This window comes from Cavia porcellus, unplaced genomic scaffold, assembly GCF_034190915.1.
Source record: "Cavia porcellus strain 051 isolate PalLab524CR breed Dunkin Hartley unplaced genomic scaffold, mCavPor4.1 scaffold_28, whole genome shotgun sequence".
In the NCBI taxonomy this organism is placed as follows: Eukaryota; Metazoa; Chordata; class Mammalia; order Rodentia; family Caviidae; genus Cavia; species Cavia porcellus.
In genome coordinates this window covers 9841172-9862461 of record NW_026947511.1, presented here as the reverse complement: position 1 = coordinate 9862461, position 21290 = coordinate 9841172, and the positions used below count along the sequence as shown (strand labels likewise).

Genomic DNA, 21290 nt, shown 5'->3' with positions numbered 1-21290 from the left:
ACTGTTTCCTTGGTCAAGGGTGTATGAGCTGAGCCCCCTTGCTAGAACCTCCAAACACCAAAGCGGCACTTTCAAGGTGCTTTCTTATTCCCTTTAACCTTCACAGCTGCCCCAGTAAGAGGGAGGCAAGAGGGAGCTATTTTTGCTATTCACATCTCACAAGGACATCAAGGCTCGGAAAACGAGGGAAATTATCTAAAGTCACATATATACAACTAGTCATGGATCTTTTTATCTGACTCTATAGCCTATTTTAATCACTGAGGACACTGAATGGTGTTTTCCTTTTGGGCACTAGTTAGATTTTGAGAAGGAAGACTAGAAACTGTAAGGCACAACTTCTAAAGCAACGCTGCAAGCGAGGGTTGGGACTATCTGCTTCTTTTGACATGCAGTGGTTTGCAAGATTTCAGCACTGGAGTGCAATATATGAAAAGCTATCACATGTTAATTGATGTAGCTAAAATACCCATTAAAGTTGGAGTGGGAACCATGCATGGGCAGGCCTCTCTCTGCTTAACCACACCTATTTGTCTCAAGACCTTAGAGGCTTCTGTGAGGTATTATATGGTAACATATGGGGTGTGAGTTTGACTCAGTGCAAACATTTTGGTCATTTTGTCATACAGTGATTGGAACTGGAGCTTTGACTTTGACTCTTACATTAGATCCATGGCACATCCTTAAGTCCTCAAGTTTGTGATTTTATTTTTAATTTGCTACTATTAATTATTATTATTATTTGAGACAGGGTCTCACTATGTAGTTCACACTGGTCTTGAACTCACTATGCAACCCAGGGTGACCCTAAACTCGTGGCAATCCTCCTGACTCAGCCTCCTGAGTGCTTGGATTACAGGTGTGCACTACCCCAGCCAGCTAAATTTGTGGTTTTAAACTTGAAAAAATTACTTCAGTAAAACTTAGCTCCATACTATGAATAGAACAGTACCGGTGTAAAATCCTTTTACTCTGTAATTCCAGCAAATGAGAAGGAGTTACAAGGGAATTTGCAGTTTCATTCTGAGAAACAAGAATTTTTTCTGAACTACTCTGTTTAATGCTATTAGCTCTCTCACCAGTAAGTCTCCATAGCATTCACAAACGTATTACCCAACAGAGAAATTGGTGATATTTGAGCAATCATGGGTGCATTGTATCTGCCAAATTTACAATGATCTCTTTGGGAATTATTCTGACTTTAAATGCAGGAGAGGTTGGTTGTGGTGGTACACCCCTGCACCCAGCACTCTGGGAGGACGAGGCAGCAGGATGGCAAGTCCAAGCCCAGGCAACAATCTGTCTCAGGAGAAAAAGAAAAATTAAAAGGCAGATTCAATCTCCAGAACACACACACACACACACACACACATATCAGAAGAGAACTTCTTAAACAAACAATATACAGAGTGATACACTTGCTTTTTTAGTAGCAGATGAAGTTTCATTCATAAGTGATGAAGGAAGCACTGAAATGATATTTCATATGATCATGACACAAAGCAATGAATTTAAATATCTGAAGCTTACTTCTCACCTTGCTGCAATCTAGCCCAGCAATATTATGCAAGTCATTTAAGGTAGCTGCACATTTCTAAAAACGAAAACTGAATGAGATATTTTTTTTCCTTCTGGCTATGTAACGTTTTAAAATCCTAAAATGCCAACAATACAAGGCAAAGTTTTTCTCTGAGTTCATGTTTTGCGTAACTTCACTAAGCTCTGTGGTTCTGAAGTCATGGGGCTCTCCAGAGCTGGCCAGATGTGCCCTCTGCTCTTTAATGAGGTCCAGTCACTTCTCTGGAGCATATAGTCATCAGTGGTTGGCTGAGCCACATTCCATGTGTTCTGCATAAGGTGCCAGGCCTGTCTCTTCGCACTTGCCAGACCCTGGCGTGGGCCAGGCTGAGTCACACTGGGAGTCACACTCTCACAGGCTGGCCTTTCCAGTTCCAGCTTCTGCTCCTTCACCCACAGGTTCCCCTGGAACTCTGTGGGGTGCGGTTGCTCTAAGCTCTGCTGTGAGGAGCTACAAAAGTAAAAAAAAAAAAAAAATCTCAGGTAGTAGTTTTTTAAAAATTAACTTCCAACGTATTTTTTTTACTTAAAATAACAAACAAACCCTCCTTTTTGGACTGCTCGGTTATTAATTGGCCTGTTATTAATACCTGATATTGCATCACTGACACATTTATTTTATTGAAGTAACTAGGCTGAAACTCATTTATTGCAGATGATTTAATTACTAGGTATCAATCTTCTATAAATTAGTGATTATAGACCAAAATAAAATTATATATATATATATATTTAATTGAACTAGATAAAATGGGCTAAATAATAACACTAACCATCACTAAAATTAGAAAATGTCATTAAAATTTGAAGCATTTTAAATAAAAGTAACTATGACTAGTTTTGTTCTTCAACCGAATGACAATGATTGCTGAAGCTACAGAATGTGGCTATAGAAGCTCATCTGCAGACTTTGTATCTTTGTACCCATCACAGAAATGGGAAAAGGGGGAAGGGATGCAGGGGAGATTCTACTTATGATCCTTATTACTGATGGTGATACACAAGGGTTTATGGGCTGTCTCATATGTGTTAATCTCTGGATGGCATCAAAGTCTTACACACTGAGAAGCTGAGGGATTGGTGATTATAATTTTGTGACTGTGACGGAGAAGCAGGCGGGGCCAGATGGTATTGAAACACCCTAAGGATTGCTTCCAGCTCCTTGGTGTTCTTCCATTCCTATCAACTAAGCTTACTTAATGTGCCTCAGAATTGAGGGAAGAAATTGAAGCTAGAAAATATATAAAGAAGTTCTAAATCTACAGATCCTGCTTCCGATTTCAGATGTAGTTATTCTAGTGGCAAGGGAAAATAAATGCAGATGTTGGACCATGTCAGAAATTGTGTCAACTGCCTGGATTGTTTCACACAGAGTGGAGATGTGGCTTCTGATACTGGTGACCTATTTGCTTCAAAGAAATGTGAATTCAGGACATTTGCCAACTAAAGCTGTGGACCCTGAAGCATTTATGAATATTGTAAGTTGGAGTTTTCATGACCTTATGGGGATACTAAGTGCCTTAGATGTTAATGTCCACATCTGTGTAGTATCTGCTTTGTGCATTACAACTGTCTGTGGTGGTGATTCATGCTAGCAGGGTATCGTAATGCAGTAGCACACTATCTTGAAGGAATGCTAAACTAGGGGTCAGTAGATCTTGGGGCTCCTCAAATTAAGTAAATTTGGGGGAATGAATTAATCCCTTTGAGTTTCAGACACTACTTAATCTTTCCTTGAACTCTTAGGTTTATCCTATGAGCAAAGAAATAATTGACAGATTCTGGGCCAATTTAAGATTCTTGATTATTTCCATTTTGTCTTTCTTTTTATTCTTTTCCTATTTCCTCCTATGTTAGAGAAGCATCAACCCTGACTTCTTGCCTTCAGTGTGCCTACCATTAATTAGTATTACCCAGGGCTATTCTAATCTGCTCGGTAAAGAGCCCCTGAGTGCTGAAGGAGACCTCTGAGTAAAGTGTATGGAATGGTGATATATTCCTTTACATCTTCCACACAGTTTTTCTGGTGGATGGTAGGATTTACCTCCAGTTTTAAGTTGACTTTTCATAAAGGTCATGTATAGTAACTCTTATCCCCTCGTAGACATTGTGATAAAATCTTCACAGATGCTATTTCATCTTCTGTGCCCTGTGTAGAAGATATGATTATCTACACTCTTCAAGTCAAACAGCTGGGATTAAAGAGGTTAAGCAAGTTAAACAAGGCCTCACACTGGTACATGGTGGAGCTACAATTGAAATTCAGGCTTGCCTAGACACAAAGCCTGTAATTATAATCATTATGCCACGGACCCTCCCAGGTGAGGGAGAGGTGTGCTGAGAAAGGCAGCTGTGTGCGAAGCCCGCGCTCCATGTACTTACCTAATACCTTGCAGAAGGAGGAAGTTTACCTTAAATTTATGCAGTTTTGCTCGTCTGTTTGTGGTACTGGGGATGGAAGCCAGGGCCTCCTGCCTACCAGGCCACTGATTTACCACTGAACTATAGCCCCAGCCCAATTTCAAGTTTCAGACTTTTTATAGAAGTTTTCTTCTATGGGTTCTAAAACAGGCATAGAAATATTTTGAATTTATGTAAATACCAGCTTTTTTCTGACCCTTCTAATACTGACTGATGGGTAATCCAGACAGTTACCACATTGGTGCAGAACCTTAAGAGTCAGCTTTCTGGCACAGAGAGTGTCCTCTACATATTCCTCCGAGACTCAAGTGGAGGGAATTTCCTTAGCTGCAAAGACAACAGTCCCAGCTCCACCCTGGATAGAATAAACACCTACACTGAGATTTCAGGACAAGCTTCTCAAGACTAACAGCTGCTGACCCCTGAAATATTGGCAATTGCCTGTAATTCCAGTTATCTGGGGGAGATGTTGATGCAGAAAAGTTGCAAGTTCAAGGCCTATATGGGAAACTGAGGGAAACTACCTCAAACAACAAAAACACAGTAACAACAAGAAGCCATTGAATTGGGTTGCCACTGAGCAATTATATCAGGCAAGGGAACTAGAAAATTCATGTAGTTACTAGTAATAGGCATATAATTGGTTTGATTCTCTGCACTGGTATACATGGATTATCGTCTATCCTATACTTTGGCCAAAATAACTTGTCTTCTTTTATACAATTAGCTTCATGTTTATTGAACACATAGTAGACCCCTGCTATAGTACTATCAAGCCACAGAAAGATATGAAAATACCAAAAGCCCTGACAATGAAGCTCACAACCCAGCAAGAAAGACAGATTCTCAGTTACTCATGATGATAGGGTGAGCTAATCAGGGAAGCTCAGAGCTAACCACTAATAATTTTCTCATATGCGCTCTCTTTTTCTTTTAAATCTATGAATGTGTCTGTTTTCAAAAATGAAGTAAGTGCTTTGCATAATTGATTCTTTTCCAATTTTTTTCTATTTAACAATATATACCATGAAGAATTTCCCAAGGTCTTAACCTCAGAATGTCATTTTAGCTTCCTGGATTATGTTCCATTGTGGGGAGTTTATACTTGCCCCAGGCTGGAGTCCCTGGAGAGCAGACAGGCTATATGGCAAGACGCATGTGCAGAACATTTAGTAAGGGGAACCTTTGCAGATCAGTGTGGCGGTGCATGCCAGTAGTCCCGGCTACTGGTGCCACTGAGGCTCAAGACTAGACTGAGTTGTAGGGCTAGACTTCAGCCTGTCTGTCTGTCAAGGAGTAGGGGAGAAAGAGAATAGAGAGGGAGGAGGGAAGAAAGAGAGAGCACCCACGGAAGAAGACAGGGAAAGGAGCAGAGTGGGTAAAGGTGACTCTTGACTCAAGACCAGCCTTCCAATGCCAGTGGGCGTGTGCAGTAAGAAGAGCCCTTCAAGCCACCTGCCAGGTCTGTTCCTTCTCTCTGTGCTCTCTCTCTCTCTCTCTCTCTCTCTCTCTCTCTCTCTCTCTCTCTCCCTCTCCCTCTCCCTCTCCCTCTCCCCCTCCCTTTCTACTTTTCCCTTTTTCTTACCTTCAAATAACTTGTCTCCTTTTATTAAACAAAACAAACAACAAATCAGCCTTTCAGAGGTCTCAAAATTAGGCTGAGATAATCAGCCTAAAAGCACAAACAAGACAGTCCCTGCACACAGAAGGAAAGGATGTGGCCCTCAAGGCTGTGGCTGTTCACAGCTGAGGCCCTCCTCAAAGGGACAACAGCCAAGGGCTCTCTGCTGACAGCACCGCCACTCCCTGGTAGATGGCGCAAGTCCTCCTCTGAAGGGGTTCTGAGTGGTTTTTCTCAGTGGCCTCCGTAGTATTTACTTAATCAATGTCCCATGCAATTATTTTACTATTATAGATAACACTTCCATGCAGGGTGTTATCCATAATAGTAAAATAAAGTATGTAGTGGACACATACACACATATGCATACACACATTCTACTTTCCATGAGTCTTGGCTAATTGAGTTTTAATTATAGTGGTAACCATGGGACCCGAGAAGTTTCCTCTTAATGACTGTGCTCTCTTACCCATATTCTACACTAGCTATTTAGCAGCCGGGCTTCTCCTCTCTTCCTCTTATCAGCAGCCTCTTATAGTAATAGTTCCCTTCTTCCCTGGATGAAGATGGTGGGCAACAATAGTGATGATGCTTAGGGGAGGTTGGCAACTTCTTGTCTTTCCAAAAGTTTCTGCATGGTGTCAACTATATGTAATAGGGATTTTTAAGCAGAGGGTCATATGTAGGCAACAAGAAATTTTATGTGAATTTGTTTTTGTGTGCTTACCTATATATTTATTTTTCATGTTTCTTCTCAAATTTATTAGGAAAACTTTTGTGTAAAAATCTTAATTATCACTATTCTTGAGTCTATTTCAGAACTGAGTGTCTCAGGGAAGGCATGGCCTAGGGACTCATCCAAGTTGTCCTAGATCAGGTGTCTTGCTGCTTTAGGATCATCTGATCTCTAACCTCAAGCAACTCAAGAATCTACGTACAGATGCCCTGTGTGATTCTGATGCACATCAGGGTTTTAGAATTAGTGTTCTGGTCCAGTGCTTAGCAAACATTATAATCCATGAGATCTCTTTATCACGCTTGTGGCAACACAAGTTGATAAAGCCTTCCTCAGGGTTCCTAATTCAGTACCTTTGGTGGGAAAGTGCTAATGTGCATTTCTGAAGAGTATGCAAACCATGCTGATGCTTTTGACCCACATTTTAGAACCACGGTCCTAGCCTGACATTCACATTAAAAATAGAAGAAGTCGGGGGCTAAGGGTATAGCTCAGTGTTACAGTGTGAGCATGTGTGAGGCCCTGGGTTCAATTACCAGCACCAGTACAAAAGAAGTGAGGGCTGGGAAGGATGGCCTGGCTGGTTTTTCTACGACAATATAATGAGTTGGGGGAATGTAAGAATTTTCTCATCTGTGTCTTGCAGCATTAAGGAAATTACTCTTACTTTTAGACAGTTAAGAATACAGCCATATAGAGCTGGACTCAATGTAAATTGTGCTTTATCCATAGAGTGAAATCATTCAACATAAAGGTTATCCCTGTGAGGAATATGAAGTTACAACTGAAGATGGGTATATCCTTTCTGTTAACAGAATTCCTCAAGGCCTAACAGAACCTAAGAATAAAGGTATGATTTACCCAATGTCACCCCAAAACAGCAATCCTCCATGTAATTGCAGTGTGTAGGAAAATCTAGATTCATAGAGCAGACTGAGATTTATTGGTCAGATCAAGAACGGGGTTGATTCCCCTTTAATCCCCATCACCATCATGCTACTCCATCCTGTACCATCAATTACCTCAAACAGTTTGCTTTTCAAAAACCACCTTCTGGTTTAAAGGGGCTCCATAGTTCAGTGGTGGAAAATGTGCCAAACATGGAAGCTTCTGAGTTCAACCCATGACACTACAAAAGACTTCATGAAAAAATCCACCTCTTGACCTCTTCTACCACTTAACTTGTTCACCAAATATCTACTACATATTATATAGACACATACCAGTATCCCAGAGTGTTCACCAGTGAGCCTTGACCGCACCCACCACACCTCTTCATGAAGAATGTGCACACCCATGCAACATCTCATCCTCACTGCTGCACATTGTATTCCCCATCCAAAGAGCACTTTAAACATTTAAGACAGGGTCTCTCTTTTACTAATGACTTCTAAGGAACCATCTCTGTATGCACACTTTCCATGTTTGACATGTTTGTATGGTTTTGTAGTTCCACTTTAATATGTAAGATTCACAGAACATATTGACTTCTAAATATTCATGTTCATTGCTAAATTATGCCACAACCCATTTCTGGTTGGTTCTCATCTTTTTAATCCTGAGGTCCTTGTTTATAACAGCAACTGCATTCTCTCACGTGTATACAGATAATAGAGTTTCTTGTGTTCTTTCTGTATGTCAAGTAAAATCCTAGGTACTTTGTTTTCATTAGTCTCATTTCAATGTTCATAATAACCCAAAGAAAGTGCCACTCATAGTAGTGATGTAGCTGGTCGAGAATGTCTGTGCTAATGCTTGCCAATATGTCACCCTCAAATCCAGATCTGCTTGCTACTGTGGCTCATGTTCTTAACTATAATCAAAAAGTACTGGATAAATGCTATTGCTCTTTGGTGTAAAGAAGCTTCAGGAGCAATATTATTTCAGTTTGTACCCATGTAGCTTTTTAAAATCAACCATTTTTATTCTACCTGCCCAGCATGTTTCTGGCTCAGTGCCTTTGAATCTCAATTCTCCCTTTTGACCACTCTTTATTAGACACTGATGCTGCTTGCACAGGCCCCTTTTTCCGGACCAGTGTACTAAAAAGAACAACCCCTTGCTGTCTGTGGATATCAGACCCTTGACTCTGATTTCTTATCCTTACAGCACTTAACAGAACTGGATGTGATAGGTGTTTGCTTGTTAGCTTTCTGTTCCCTACCAGAGTGGAAACTCAATAAAGGGTGGGGACTTCATTATTTTGTTTGGGACAATAGCTAAAAGAGTGCCAAGCATATTATTTGTGCTATTGAATACTATATTTTTAGAATGGATGAATTTTGTAAAAACAAATAAATAGCCTGGAGAGAAAACATTGCACTAAACCTCAAATCCCAGAGGTGATAGAGGTTAAGGCACGACACTTCCCAGCAAATGAGTCAATGCAGCAGTTATTAAATACAAAGGGTTACCTGTAGTCCCTCTCCATTAGTCGTTTTGTTTTCTTATATCCTGTTGCTTTGCTGTTCACTCATTGTCAGGTAATGTTGTCAAATTGTTTGGGATTAAAAAAATCAGCCTTTTAATGCAGTCAGTGTGGAATATCCCCCTCTAGTGGCTGATACTGTTCCTGCAGCTCTTGTTTAACTTCAAATCATAGCATATTCAATGGGATACAACGCATTATGACAGGTAGTCCTCAAATTACGGACAAATTCCGTTCCAGGAGAATGTTGGTCAGTCGCATGTGTTGGTAACTCCAACAAAGTGAGTGTTATACACCTTTGACACAAACAAAAAGCATAAAACACACAAAAATGCTGTACATAAGCTATTTTACTTTTATAGTCACCTTAAAATGGTGGTACAGTAAACAACCAGCATAAAGGGGATTGCATGGAGTGAAGAAACAGAAAAAATTACTATCTGGAGGAAGGCGGGTAGGTGGGAGATGGTGGAGTGATATGTCCCATCTTTTTATCTTGGTCTGATCTCTCAAATATCTTCTCTTTCGTCTCCATAGTTAATGATTTGCTCTTCCTAGCAGTGCTCTCCACATCTGCACCGCTTTCCTTCTTGCTTCTGGGCATCCTGGCTCAGACTGAGCACTGTACTACTGTATGATATTGCACTGCACAGTAAACGCACAGCAGCACAACTGTGACCATGTCCACAGACATGTGAGGCACTCCCACTATTTGTTCACATCTAGGAATGCTCATTATGGGATGCTTCTTTGCATCCATGAAAGTTTATAACCCGAATGTTTGAAAGGTAGAGACTTTCTATACTGTGATTTTATTTTGATAATCAAAGTTTTCTATACTGAAAGGGATTCCTTTCAATCTGGTTTGTAGGTTCTTTTGACGTGCAGGACCTTTAATTGTTACACCTATTTATGTGTGTGTGTGTGTGTGTGTATAAAATCAGACATTATATCGATCTATCTATCTGATCTTAATCATTACAGTATACTCTCTACTGGATCACATCTAACTCTTTCTTAAGGTCCCAGACAGGATCCACAGTAATAATTACACAAAAACAATGGAAGTTGTTTTAGTTTTTTTTCTTTGCCTGGTATTGTACTACCTGTTCCCTCTGATCTTTTAAAGTCATAACAAAAATCAAATTTCACCAATGATGAGGAAATTAAGTTACAAAAATGTGAATTGGTAAAGATAATCCAGCTAGCAAACAGTTCCATCAAAATTTGAACACAAGCTTGCCTGACTCACAAGTCCTTGCATGCTATAAGGACATGTCACATGACATCCCTCATGTTTGCAGGTTCCAGGCCAGTGGTGTTCCTGCAACATGGTCTGCTAGGTGATGCCAGCAACTGGATTTCCAACCTGCGCAACAACAGCTTGGGCTTCATCCTGGCAGATGCTGGCTTTGACGTGTGGATGGGGAACAGCAGGGGAAACACCTGGTCTCGGAAGCACAAGACCCTCTCTATTGACCAAGATGAGTTCTGGGCTTTCAGGTATACGAAAATCTTGAGGTCAAAGTGGACTTGGATGCCTTTGTGAGAACTGTGTAAAGAATTAGAAATTCAGGTATTTAGATAAATTATTTGGATTGTGTCATCAACATCCTACTATGATAGCTCCCAGTTTTGCCAATTAGCTAGTGACTCTTTGGGGGGAGTATAGGGAATATTGGGTTTCCCACATTGAAGGTTGGGTATGGCTAGAGAGATGTAAATGGTAGTCGGTATCCAGTGATTCAGACTGGACCAAAAGATGTGTAAATCCATTTCCTTGTAGGTGGTTAACCTGAGACTGACTCTTCTGAGAGTGATGACAAGTCCTAATACTTCCAGAAAGAAATGAAAACAGGTAGCAGTTTTTAAAAGAAAGAAACTACCAACTGGGCTAATATCTCTCATGGCCTTACAAAAGGTTTTTAATGTTTTTACCTAAATTACCTATTGATATCCATCTGTTCTTGAAACACTTCCTAAGAGAAGGCTTCCTGCCGCATCTTTAATGTTTTCCTGTAAAGGAATCTGTACGGCCCTATGCTGTCTGCTAACAGTGCAAGAGGAGCCTTCCGCTAGGAGATGGATCGTGCACACAATACTGATGATGATGATGATGATGACCCTATGATAGCATCTGCATCAAACAGCAGCTGGCTGACAGCCTATGACCCCAGAGACACCCAAGAATCACCTTTTTGAAATAGCTCCATCACAAGTGTTTTAAGGGTCGTAGTAACAAGTTGTCAGGGCTGGCACTTCAAGTACTTATTTGTAAACCCTGGGGAGGGGGTGGATCTGTTTGTACTGATTATAATTTGTCATATAACTTTATCTTTTCCCCTTGTAGTTATGATGAGATGGCTAGGTTTGACCTTCCTGCAGTGATACACTTTATTTTGCAGAAAACAGGCCAGGAAAAGATCTATTATGTCGGCTATTCACAGGGCACCACCATGGGTAGGTTCAAAGGAAATCAGGTTTGTATACTCAGAAGAAATGTGAACCTAAGGCACCACTGTTTCTGAGCCAATCCTTTCATGTTTCTTTTGGCTCTGGGTTTCTCATCAGTTACTGTAAACCCTGAGAGAAACAGGGGCTGGATTGAGGGAGGTCTGTGGTACGGCACAAAGAGCTTGTACTCAGACAGAGGAGGATTCAAATATTGTCTTTGCTACCCCTTAGGTAAATATGCCAGAGTAAATTCTGTACTCTGCAGTCTATTTCTTCATATACAAAATGGAGCTAGTTATTCTCTCTTAGAGGTGCTAAAACTGTCTGGACTATTTTATATCATAATGTTTGCCAAATCTGTGGAGGCCAAAATTTCACCTACGACACAACTGTAACAGAGATTTGTGGTATAGAATATGCACTTAGTAAATAACCTTTATAAATGAAGGCCTGAGATCAGCATCCACCACATGACAGACAGTCAAGAAACAGAACCTTACGATCATATTAGAAGTAGAGCTGATGGAGCATTCACACAAGACTCTCTTGTTTCCTGCTAATGCCAACGTGTGCTAACGCCTTTTCTCTGAACGAATGTGTGAGAGATGTTGGATGGAGACCCTCTGCAGGCAGTTTGGCGTGGTAAGGGATGGAGATTGTAACTATCCTGGCCCTATCCTGGATATCCTGGCCCTATACCCAGACCAAAATCAGTAGGGAAAGTGCCCATGTCTTGGATTAGGAGGAAGGAAGATCCTAAGAGGCACAGTGTGTCTCATAAGGAGGAGGCTCTCTGGACTAAGAAGAGCTCTTTCTTTTACTCTGAAACAAAACCCTGAGTTGAAGGCTAAAGTTGGATTCTAAAAAGAAAAATTACTGACCAGTTACTGGAAGAAATACGCATTCTTTAGTCAGCATAGCTGTCTTGTTACCAGGTTATGTTTATAATCATGAATATGAAAGCAGTTTTGTAAAACATTTGATTTTGTGCATTCTTCGCTATTTGTGATTTAATATCATCTCTATATAATTTTCATCTTCATGATAGTAAGTGCTTTCTATGACTACCTAGTAATGCCAGTCATTAAAAATGATCAAGAATATGGTGGGGGATAGGTTTGTAAATCTGTTTTACAGATGACTAAATTGTGGCTTAGTGGGGCTGCTAAATAAGACCTATACTCACATACTTAAAGCATTTTCTGAATAATCACTGTACAATGAGGTCTATAAGTTGATAGGAAATTACATTCCTCAATTCCTGTAAAAGTCTTGCTACTACCACTTCGGAGTTAATGGAGATTATTATGACAAATCCTTCAGAACAAAAATCAGAAGTAGATTATCTCTAAAACCTGTTGTTGTACTAAAACTATTATGAATTCAGGCCAATTGTAGGACAATCTTAGGTAGTTTTCAATTGGACAACTTACAGACAACATATTTTTTAAAAGATCTCTAAGTGAAAAGACACTCACTGTTCCCTTAAATCCAACAACAAACTGAGCCATCAGTCTCCAGCGCTTTGATTTCTGAGACCTCAGCATGCTATTGCAGTGGCAAATGAAACACCAAGACCATACTCAGGATTTGAAAGCAGACTTATTTTACATCGGGCCGGCACTGACCAGGAATCAACTGTTCTTCAAGATGGCAGGCCTCACTCTCGGGTGGTCTAGGGCTTGTGTGGGATGAGCAAGCAGGAGGCACAGAGGCAGAACGGCTTGTCAGTCGAGAACGGGTTTTACAGTGTGCATCAGAGAGACCAGCTGTGCATCACAAAGACCAGCCATTTCTAAGAAATAAAAATAACAGAACTATTACCTGAGCAGCTAACAAACTGAAGTATGTTAGGGAGCGAGAGGGACATCTTCCGCTACACTATCACTTGACGATGGGACTGACTTGCCAAGGAGTTTGCTACTGTATAGGTGTACAGTGGTCTTTAAACACGCCTTCCAGGCCCTAAGTTTGCCTTCTGCTAGTTCTTTATCTCCTAGAACTGTAGTGGCCACTTTCCCTCTCCCTGACATACAACTGAATTGAGAATCAGGAATTCCAGTGACTCAAAGACTGTTGGGTTTCAGGGCATTGATTCAGTTGGATCCTTTTCACTGATGCTTTCTACAGAATAAAATGGGTCTAACTTTTACATGTTTATCTCCATATTTTTATAACATTAGTGAGTCCAGTGATAGTAGCTCTTACCATGCCCTTCACAGAAAGAAGGTTATAGTGTTGTATGTGTGTTTCTGCCCTAATACTTAGAGGCCTTTAAAAATATATTTTGCCTGTCAGTTGCTCAACTTGATATGAAAACAAAGGTACTAGTGATGAGGCTGGATCCAGTGTTGAGAGGAAAGAAAGCATAAACACAGAGTCTTCTAGCAATGAATCATGGAGCTTTAATGGAGAACGTTAGCGGGCTTTGCATAAGGGGAAATACAGCTGGGATGTGTTATAGAGAGTTCTCAGATTTAGATAGTTGAGAGGAATTTTAATCTGGTCAAAATTAAGCTGGGATATGATTACTGTATTCATACCAAAAATATAACTGGGCAAGCAAGAGGTGCTGAGCCTCTCCTGGACCTCCCTTTGTGTGTGGCTGGCACACCTGCTCAGATGAAGGATACACAGAGAAGGAACGAGTTTCTTCAGACCCAACTACCTTGTGGCAACCAGTCAGAACTCATGTGATTCTACTATTTCTCTGCTTAGCCCTCTTTCCTCATCCGCCAAACTGCAAATATCAGTCTAGACTGAGAGTATGCAGGCTTTTAAAAAAACAGATGCAACACATCATATTTCTAGTGTAATGACCATACCCTGGCTTTCCCCCAAAAGGCTTCACAGACGTCTTTCTTGAACAGTGGTATTTCGGTGAATCTGCGTTTCAGTTCTACAGGTATAAGTACTGAGTTACAGATTGTCTTGACTGGGATCTCATATCAAGTCTACAGGAGAAATAAGAACTGAAATTCAGTTTGGTCAACAACTTCTGTACCAAACTGTGTTACAGAGAAGTCAGGGATGAAGTAAAACCAGCAAAACCCCTATTAGCTTCCTATCCATTGTTGCGGAGCGTACTTGCCAAATACAGTGATTTTTCTAATTCTCTGTTTCTTTCAGTTGATAGGATAAACTTATTTAGAGAACAAAGTGTCCAAGATATATATAAAGGTTCCCAGGAAGGTATCTAGCATGCTGTTTTCTCTCAAAGTTGTGAGCTTTTTTCACAACATCAATATGATCTTATTAAGTAATTTAAATATGACTGTATTAATTAATTTATAAGAATGAAACTTACCACTTGAAATCAAAAACATTAGGTGTTGTAGGGAACACAAAAGAGCTTTTGTTGTGGTTCACCTTCTCCAGTAAAAGTCTGTAATTTTATAGAAGAGTTAATGACATACTCTATACAGGACTATTAAAATATTTTGATAAAGGTAAAATATATTTTATGAGTTCTATGACATTCAGTATCCATGCTGATATATTTTTCTCTTACAGGCTTTATTGCATTTTCCACAATGCCAGAACTGGGTCAAAAAATCAAAATGTATTTTGCTTTAGCTCCTATAGCCACTATTAAATATGCAAAAAGCCCTGGCACCAAATTTTTGTTACTACCACATATGATGATCAAGGTAGGTGAGACCTAAAGCACGCGCTTTTAGAATCACGTTTTCTAGACTATACTGAAATAACTACTGTTTCACATCATATTTTCACAGGGTTTGTTTGGCAAGAAAGAATTTCTCTACCAGACCCGATTTTTCAGGCAGCTTTTTATTTATCTTTGTGGCCAGATGTTTCTTGATCAAATTTGTAGCAATATCATCTTACTTATGGGAGGCTTTAACATAAACAATATGAATATGGTAAGTAGGAGCCTAGTAAATAAAATTCTAAGTCCCTAAGTTAGGAGTTACAAATCTCACTCTTTAAGGAACCAGTGAGGATCTAGGGAAATGGTACACATCCAGCAATGTGTAGTTTCCAAATGGCAAGGGAATGCTGGAAAGCCTTTACTAGGAGCTGAAGCAAGGTAAGCATTGCGCTGTAGTAACGGCATACACTATAGATGGAAGCGGTCTGACAGCCTATAGTAAATCAGAAAGGAAAAGGAGATGAGGAACTTAGATAGCAGGGAGACCTTCCCACTGTCATCACCTCTCCTCTCAGTCTGGTCTCTTTTGGTTTGTAGTTTAAGTTCTTTGATGGAAGTCTGGGAGATTCAGTTCCTCTTAGGGTTAGTTACCAGTTGGCCTGTGTCCCCCTGGGGGCTCAGTAAGATGCATGCTCTGAGGTGGAGGTTAATGGACAGAACGATTTGGGGTTCTGTTTTTAAGGTAATGGAGGAAAAGGAAACAGAATTTGATAGCGGGGAAATGCTATGACACAGCCTCCACGGTTAATCTTCCGGGGTTTATGAAGACGAGGTGCTCCTGCAGAACTGTCTCAAACTGGGAACAGGGTTGGTCACACACCCTCGTATCTACCAGTCGTTTAATGCAGATCATGCCAATAACGAGGTGGACATGGGGCAATGTAACTCTGCAATTTGGATGACTCCAGTAAGGGCTGGCTGTGGAGTGCAGATGAGGGAACAGGTCTCTAAGTCCTGAGGGTTTCTTCCTCTTATATTAATACTTTGACTTATAGAAACCACTTTGTGGGTATTTATTGTGTTTCAAGCTGATTTTTATCACACAATAAGCTTATGAGACACTGAGAATATATCAATATCCCCATTTTACAGATTAGTACATTAAGTTTTAGTGGGTTAATAACTTTCCCAACTCACCTAAAGAATAACAGAAAGCTAAACTCAATTCCAAATCCCTTATCCCAAATATATCTAGTAAAGAGTTTTAAATAAATGAGTCAGATATCTAATGAGAAGCTACTTTCAAATGAAAAATACAGATGCCCAGGAATATATTTAGTGACTGTATTTATGTGCATGTGTACATTACTATTTCATAGAAACCTGCTGACAATTTGAGGGTGTTCCCATTCCACAGTCTGCCACTCTGGAGATTTGTGCTGGGGAATGTGCTTGTCTTACGAGTTTTGTGTCCCACAGACCACATATGCTTTGTTATAGAGCCGAGCAAATGTGTATGTTGCCCATTCTCCTGCTGGAACATCTGTGCAGAATATTCTACACTGGAGCCAGGTAAGAACATTGAATTGTCTTTTCTAAGTGTCCTTGTACATTTTGTCTGAAATAGGCAAAAGACCCCCTTTTGATTTTCAGTTTTGTGTTTATTTTGAACTACAGTGCAATCTGATCAGTGGTATTTTAACTGTGTACTTGACCTCAGCCACTGAAACTTTTGAGGTAATGAAAGGGAAGGACAGAAGGATGGGAGTGGACTAAAGACATCTGTAAAGTGGGTCCTGAAAGTAAAATGGCCCAAGTGAGTCCTTTCTCTGTCTGATGTTTCTGGAGGAAATTATGTTTCCACTTGTCCTTTTATGGTTCCTCCAGCTGCAAGAGAAGGCAGGAAAAAATTAATAATGCTAATGTGCACCTAGTTGTCCAGAGAGATTTTCACAGGAATCCTTTGTTCTACAGGCTTTTTCTTTGATCTTGGGAAAGTGTGTGTGTGTGTGTGTGTGTGTGTGTGTGTGTGTGTGTAGGGGTGCAACTGAAACAAAACAGAATTTCTAAATTGAATTAGGCTTTGCTCACTGTTTTCCAGGATCACCACATGGCCCAGTTCCACAGCATACTTTCTCATCTTAGCCTTTAGAATTGTGCCAAGTATGAATTCACATTGATTACAGAAAGGATGCACTTCCCAGAATTGAAGATGTGACTGTCACACTTTTGTCATCATTCTCCTTCCTGGTTCATGCCTTTGCACCTTCCTAAAGATTATCCCAAGGAGGGGAGGTGCAGCTCAGACAGCTTTGAGCTCTGCTGCTCTGACAACTGAGTATGTGGTAGCACGTTTCTACCACCCTAATCCCCTTTCCAGTACCTCATAATTTTTTTTCCTTCTAGGTAGCAAATTCTGGAGAACTCCGAGCATTTGACTGGGGGAGTGAGACCAAGAATCTGGAGAAAGGCAATCATGTAAGAAATTCAAATACCACAGACTGAAAATACACCCTCAGGAATGCGTGTGAGGGAGGTCACAGGGATAGGCTTTGCTAGGGGTGGAAATAAAATGTCAGAATTCAAGCAGAAAGCAAAAGTTCAGATTGACTACATTTGAAAAGGAGAAGGATTACAGCTTAGCCTGGAGGACTTTGCTTATGTAACAGTATTGGAGGGGTTCTTTCGCTGATGATACCTTGTGAGCAAATAAATTGGCATTCTCAGTTGTGGGATGGGGTTAATTTAGTCCAGAGACAAGTACATCTATAGTGGGTACTTTAGGACTTAAAAAAACAAATTGATGAGAATGGAGATAGTGAGCTTGTTTCATGTGACTGTAAAAAGAACATTAGATAGCAATTGGGGATTGTCGTGTTAGTCTTGTCTACACTATAAGCTTATATGCTACTACTACAGGCTTCTTTGATTAACTCATATTTAAAATAATGGATTAAATAATCTTTGTGCTCTTCCTGATTATATTTTTAATTAATCTGTGATTTGCAGGTTAAAAAATTATATTACCCTATAAAGTATGAAGCCAGTACTACAGAACAAAATTTAAAAGTTGAATCAGATTTGGATAAATATGCTCTCTTGAATGTCCTAATCGTCTTTTGAGAGATTCAGATCATATTTAATGTCCACATCAACCTAAATACAAAATGCTAGGAGGCTGCATAGTCTGCCTGGCTGTCCCTGAATAGAAAACTTCCAATCACGGTCTACACTTCCTTGTAAATTCTTTTGCATTTTCTCCTAAAGTATATTTTTAGAGACAGTGTTTTATGATGGCTTAAATTTGTCAACATTTAATGGACCAAATTCTTCAGAATCTGGTGTGTGCAGAGTAGGCACCAGAGAATGATCACAGAAGGGAAGAAAAAACACACATATAAAAAGCTGTCATAGGCAATTTAGGCCTAGACCTAGATTTAGTTCAATCTTTTTATCTGTAAAGTGAGGAAAAAATATGACTGACTCCTTAGGTAATTTTAATTTTTAATATTTAAATAAGGCTATAGTTACAGATTCTTAACAAGCCACCAAGACAAAGATGGGCATTTAAGATTGGAGCCTAAGCTGTCTGGTGGATTTTGTGATTAAAAGTAGAAAACGATCCTTACTGATTCTATGGAAAATTGATTTGTGAAGTCAGCCAGGCAAGCAATCTTTCAGTACTGCTTGAATACGAGAGTCGCCAGGAACCAGGAAGTCTACATTCCGTTGGCCTCTGAGTGACAGGGACAGCAGGAATGGGAGGCAGGAGCGGCTGTTTAACTTTGCTGGCTTCTGTGTTAAACTAGCTGAGTATCAGCCCAGCCTGCCAATGGCTCGAGTCTTTGGAGGTGCAGTCAAGCCAAGCCCACCCCGAGCGCTATGAGACCACGTAACAAAGTCTGTGAGGGTCTACAGGCCTTTTCACTAGGTTCTCTTGCCTTTCCCTGTAGAACATCTCTAATTTTTGCCTTATAAAATGTTTCAGAAAGCATCTTTTACACTTACGGGTACATTATTTTTAAAGGCAATTTACTTGTGATATATATGAAATTAAACATTATTTAATTTTTAAAGTTCCAGGTAGGGGATGGGGATGTAGCTACATGATAGAGTACACGTTCAGCATGCACAAGACCCTGGGTTTGTTCCCCTCAACCACACCATACAAAAAATAGAAAAGATAATTTGTGCATATTCTTACTTGACCTAATTAGTTATTACCAATATTATCCCCATTTTGCAGGTGAAAAAACTAAGGTTCAATCATTTGAAATAATTTTGTAGTAGGGACTAGACCAGAAACGTAAGTGTTCTGCATGACTTGCCCTTCACCCTCGTGCACTTTTTACCACAATACATAAAGTATTTATGTGCCGTTGAAATGCAAATTATGGTTTTGGAAGTTTAAATATTGTCCTGTTATCTCGAGCTAAGCTGTTCTTTTGTCACAGCCAACTCCTTTAAGGTACAATGTTCGCGATATGACGGTGCCAACAGCGATATGGTCAGGTGGTCAGGACTGGCTCTCAAATCCAGAAGATGTGAAAACACTGCTCTCCGAGGTGACCAATCTCATCTATCACAAAAACATTCCTGAGTGGGCTCATGTGGACTTCATTTGGGGGCTGGATGCTCCTCAGCGAGTGTACAATGAAATCATCCATCTGATGACACAGGAGGAGGCCGGCCTTCCCCAGGGAACCTGCAAGGTCTCCCTGTAAGACTTCAGATGCTGACAAGACTTAGGCACAACATTATGGGAGACAGTTCTAGGGCCAGGAACAGAGCAGAGGATTTTACAGACTTCCAGAGGGAAAAATAGACTGTATCTATCAAAGGGCGGGCAGAGATGCAATTCTATTTTTCTTTCAGTTTCTACATTCAGCACTAGAATTCAGATTTACATTTTTTTCAATTAGTAAAATAATAATAAATCTGAGTTTCATATGCTATTATATCTTCTAAATTTTGAAGGTTAATTTTCACTTGACAGCCAGAAAGTACGTAGATAATCACTACATCATTCAAATAAATCTCCTTCAAACATTTATTTTTTTCCTCAGCCATATTTTTGAAGGAGTAAAGTAAGAATGACAAATTGGAGCAAACAGCCAGGTCAAAAATCTCTGAATTGTTGGTTTTGACAGACTGAGCTGGGCATTTCTACCTTGTTGCTATAGTCAGGATACTACCTCAGAAAGCCAACTGCTTGACAACAAAAAATCTGTATGCGACACAGATGAATATGTGTAAAATATCCTAAGAGGAGGGCCAAGTTTTATAGTTGGATCACAGAGAAGATACATTTTTAGGATATTTAAGAGTTTCCTAATAAAACATCATGCATTGCACAGAGCATACTTGTGTTACACCAGTACTGAAATTCTAATATAAGATTGTTCACAGCCTGCTGCTACAAGACATACTGGCACAACTTTTTAGCTCCAAAAACTAAAATCTTGGAAGAAAATTTTATCATGTCATGAGCATAATGAAACAAATTGCCATATATTTTATTCTTTCATCCTAACAATCACTGCTAGAAAATCCAGCTCATTCATAAATCTAGAGATTTCTTTAGAGAATTGTTCAATTTTCAGTTTCAAAAATGACAGTTGTGAATTATGTCAATATTATTCTGGAAAATTTAATCTCAAGTCAAATGAAAAGTATACTGCGTCTGTCCAAAGTACACCACTAGAAGTATAATGGTGTGTGTTGAAGCTATATTGGTGTGTGACATTCACTTTTGAAATTTAATCTCTGAGTCAAGAGGAACTAAATTCCATGCTAATGAATCTTAAATAATTTAGAGATACTTAAAGACTTCAGAACCCAAATCTAGATACTACTACTTTCTTTGGGGTCTTACATAGTTCAGTAAATATTACTAAATTTGATTTTTGTTAGACCTTGTTCTGTTCAAGGATAGAAAACCTTTTACTCTGTGACTGTATTTCTTATCATATATAGTATAATTTAACCCATGTCTACAGTTATGACTGGGTTAGTCTTAATTATCAAAATTTAGTCAAATTTTAAAAGTCTTTATTTCCACTGTGTAGCATTTATAAAAGAAGTAAAATAGATGTTTTGGTATTATCTCTTTTTAGTATAATCTAGATTCTATTTTATTATATAATTATATTATAACCAGTGTATGTCTCTGTCTTTCGTGAAGTGTTTTATCCAAATAAATTATAGTACTATTTTGTCAATAAAAATAAACAGCTGGGGCTAGAAGCATAACTCAGTGCTGCACTGCATTTTTATTTTCTGAGACCCTGGGTTCAACCGCAGCACTATGCACACAAAAAATTTTTTAAATGAAGTCAACAAAACTAGAAAATGTGGTAACCATTTTGCATTTACAAGAGGATTATAATCTTTTTCTTTTAATTTCCAGTGCTGGGGATCTGATGCAGGTCCCTGTACG

General features: G+C 39.5%; 1 protein-coding gene across 3 annotated transcripts in view; it reads left to right on the top strand.

Annotated features, from left to right (window-relative positions):
- Lipm (lipase family member M) overlaps window positions 1-20324 on the top strand; it is a 31037-nt gene extending 10713 nt beyond the window's left edge. For 2 of the 3 annotated variants that reach the window (XM_063239490.1, XM_063239492.1), the window contains 9 exons: window positions 2951-3056; window positions 7089-7206; window positions 10089-10287; window positions 11135-11244; window positions 14752-14888; window positions 14976-15122; window positions 16352-16423; window positions 17258-17329; window positions 19306-20324. In XM_063239490.1, the coding sequence (XP_063095560.1) occupies window positions 2958-3056; window positions 7089-7206; window positions 10089-10287; window positions 11135-11244; window positions 14752-14888; window positions 14976-15122; window positions 16352-16423; window positions 17258-17329; window positions 19306-19575 (1224 nt within the window). In that variant the 5' untranslated portion in view covers window positions 2951-2957 and the 3' untranslated portion in view covers window positions 19576-20324. Of the gene's footprint in view, window positions 1-2731; window positions 3057-7088; window positions 7207-10088; window positions 10288-11134; window positions 11245-14751; window positions 14889-14975; window positions 15123-16351; window positions 16424-17257; window positions 17330-19305 lie in introns of those variants that run through there. The other variant, XM_003473546.4, reaches the window with a different exon arrangement.
- Window positions 20325-21290: the final 966 nt, after the last annotated feature.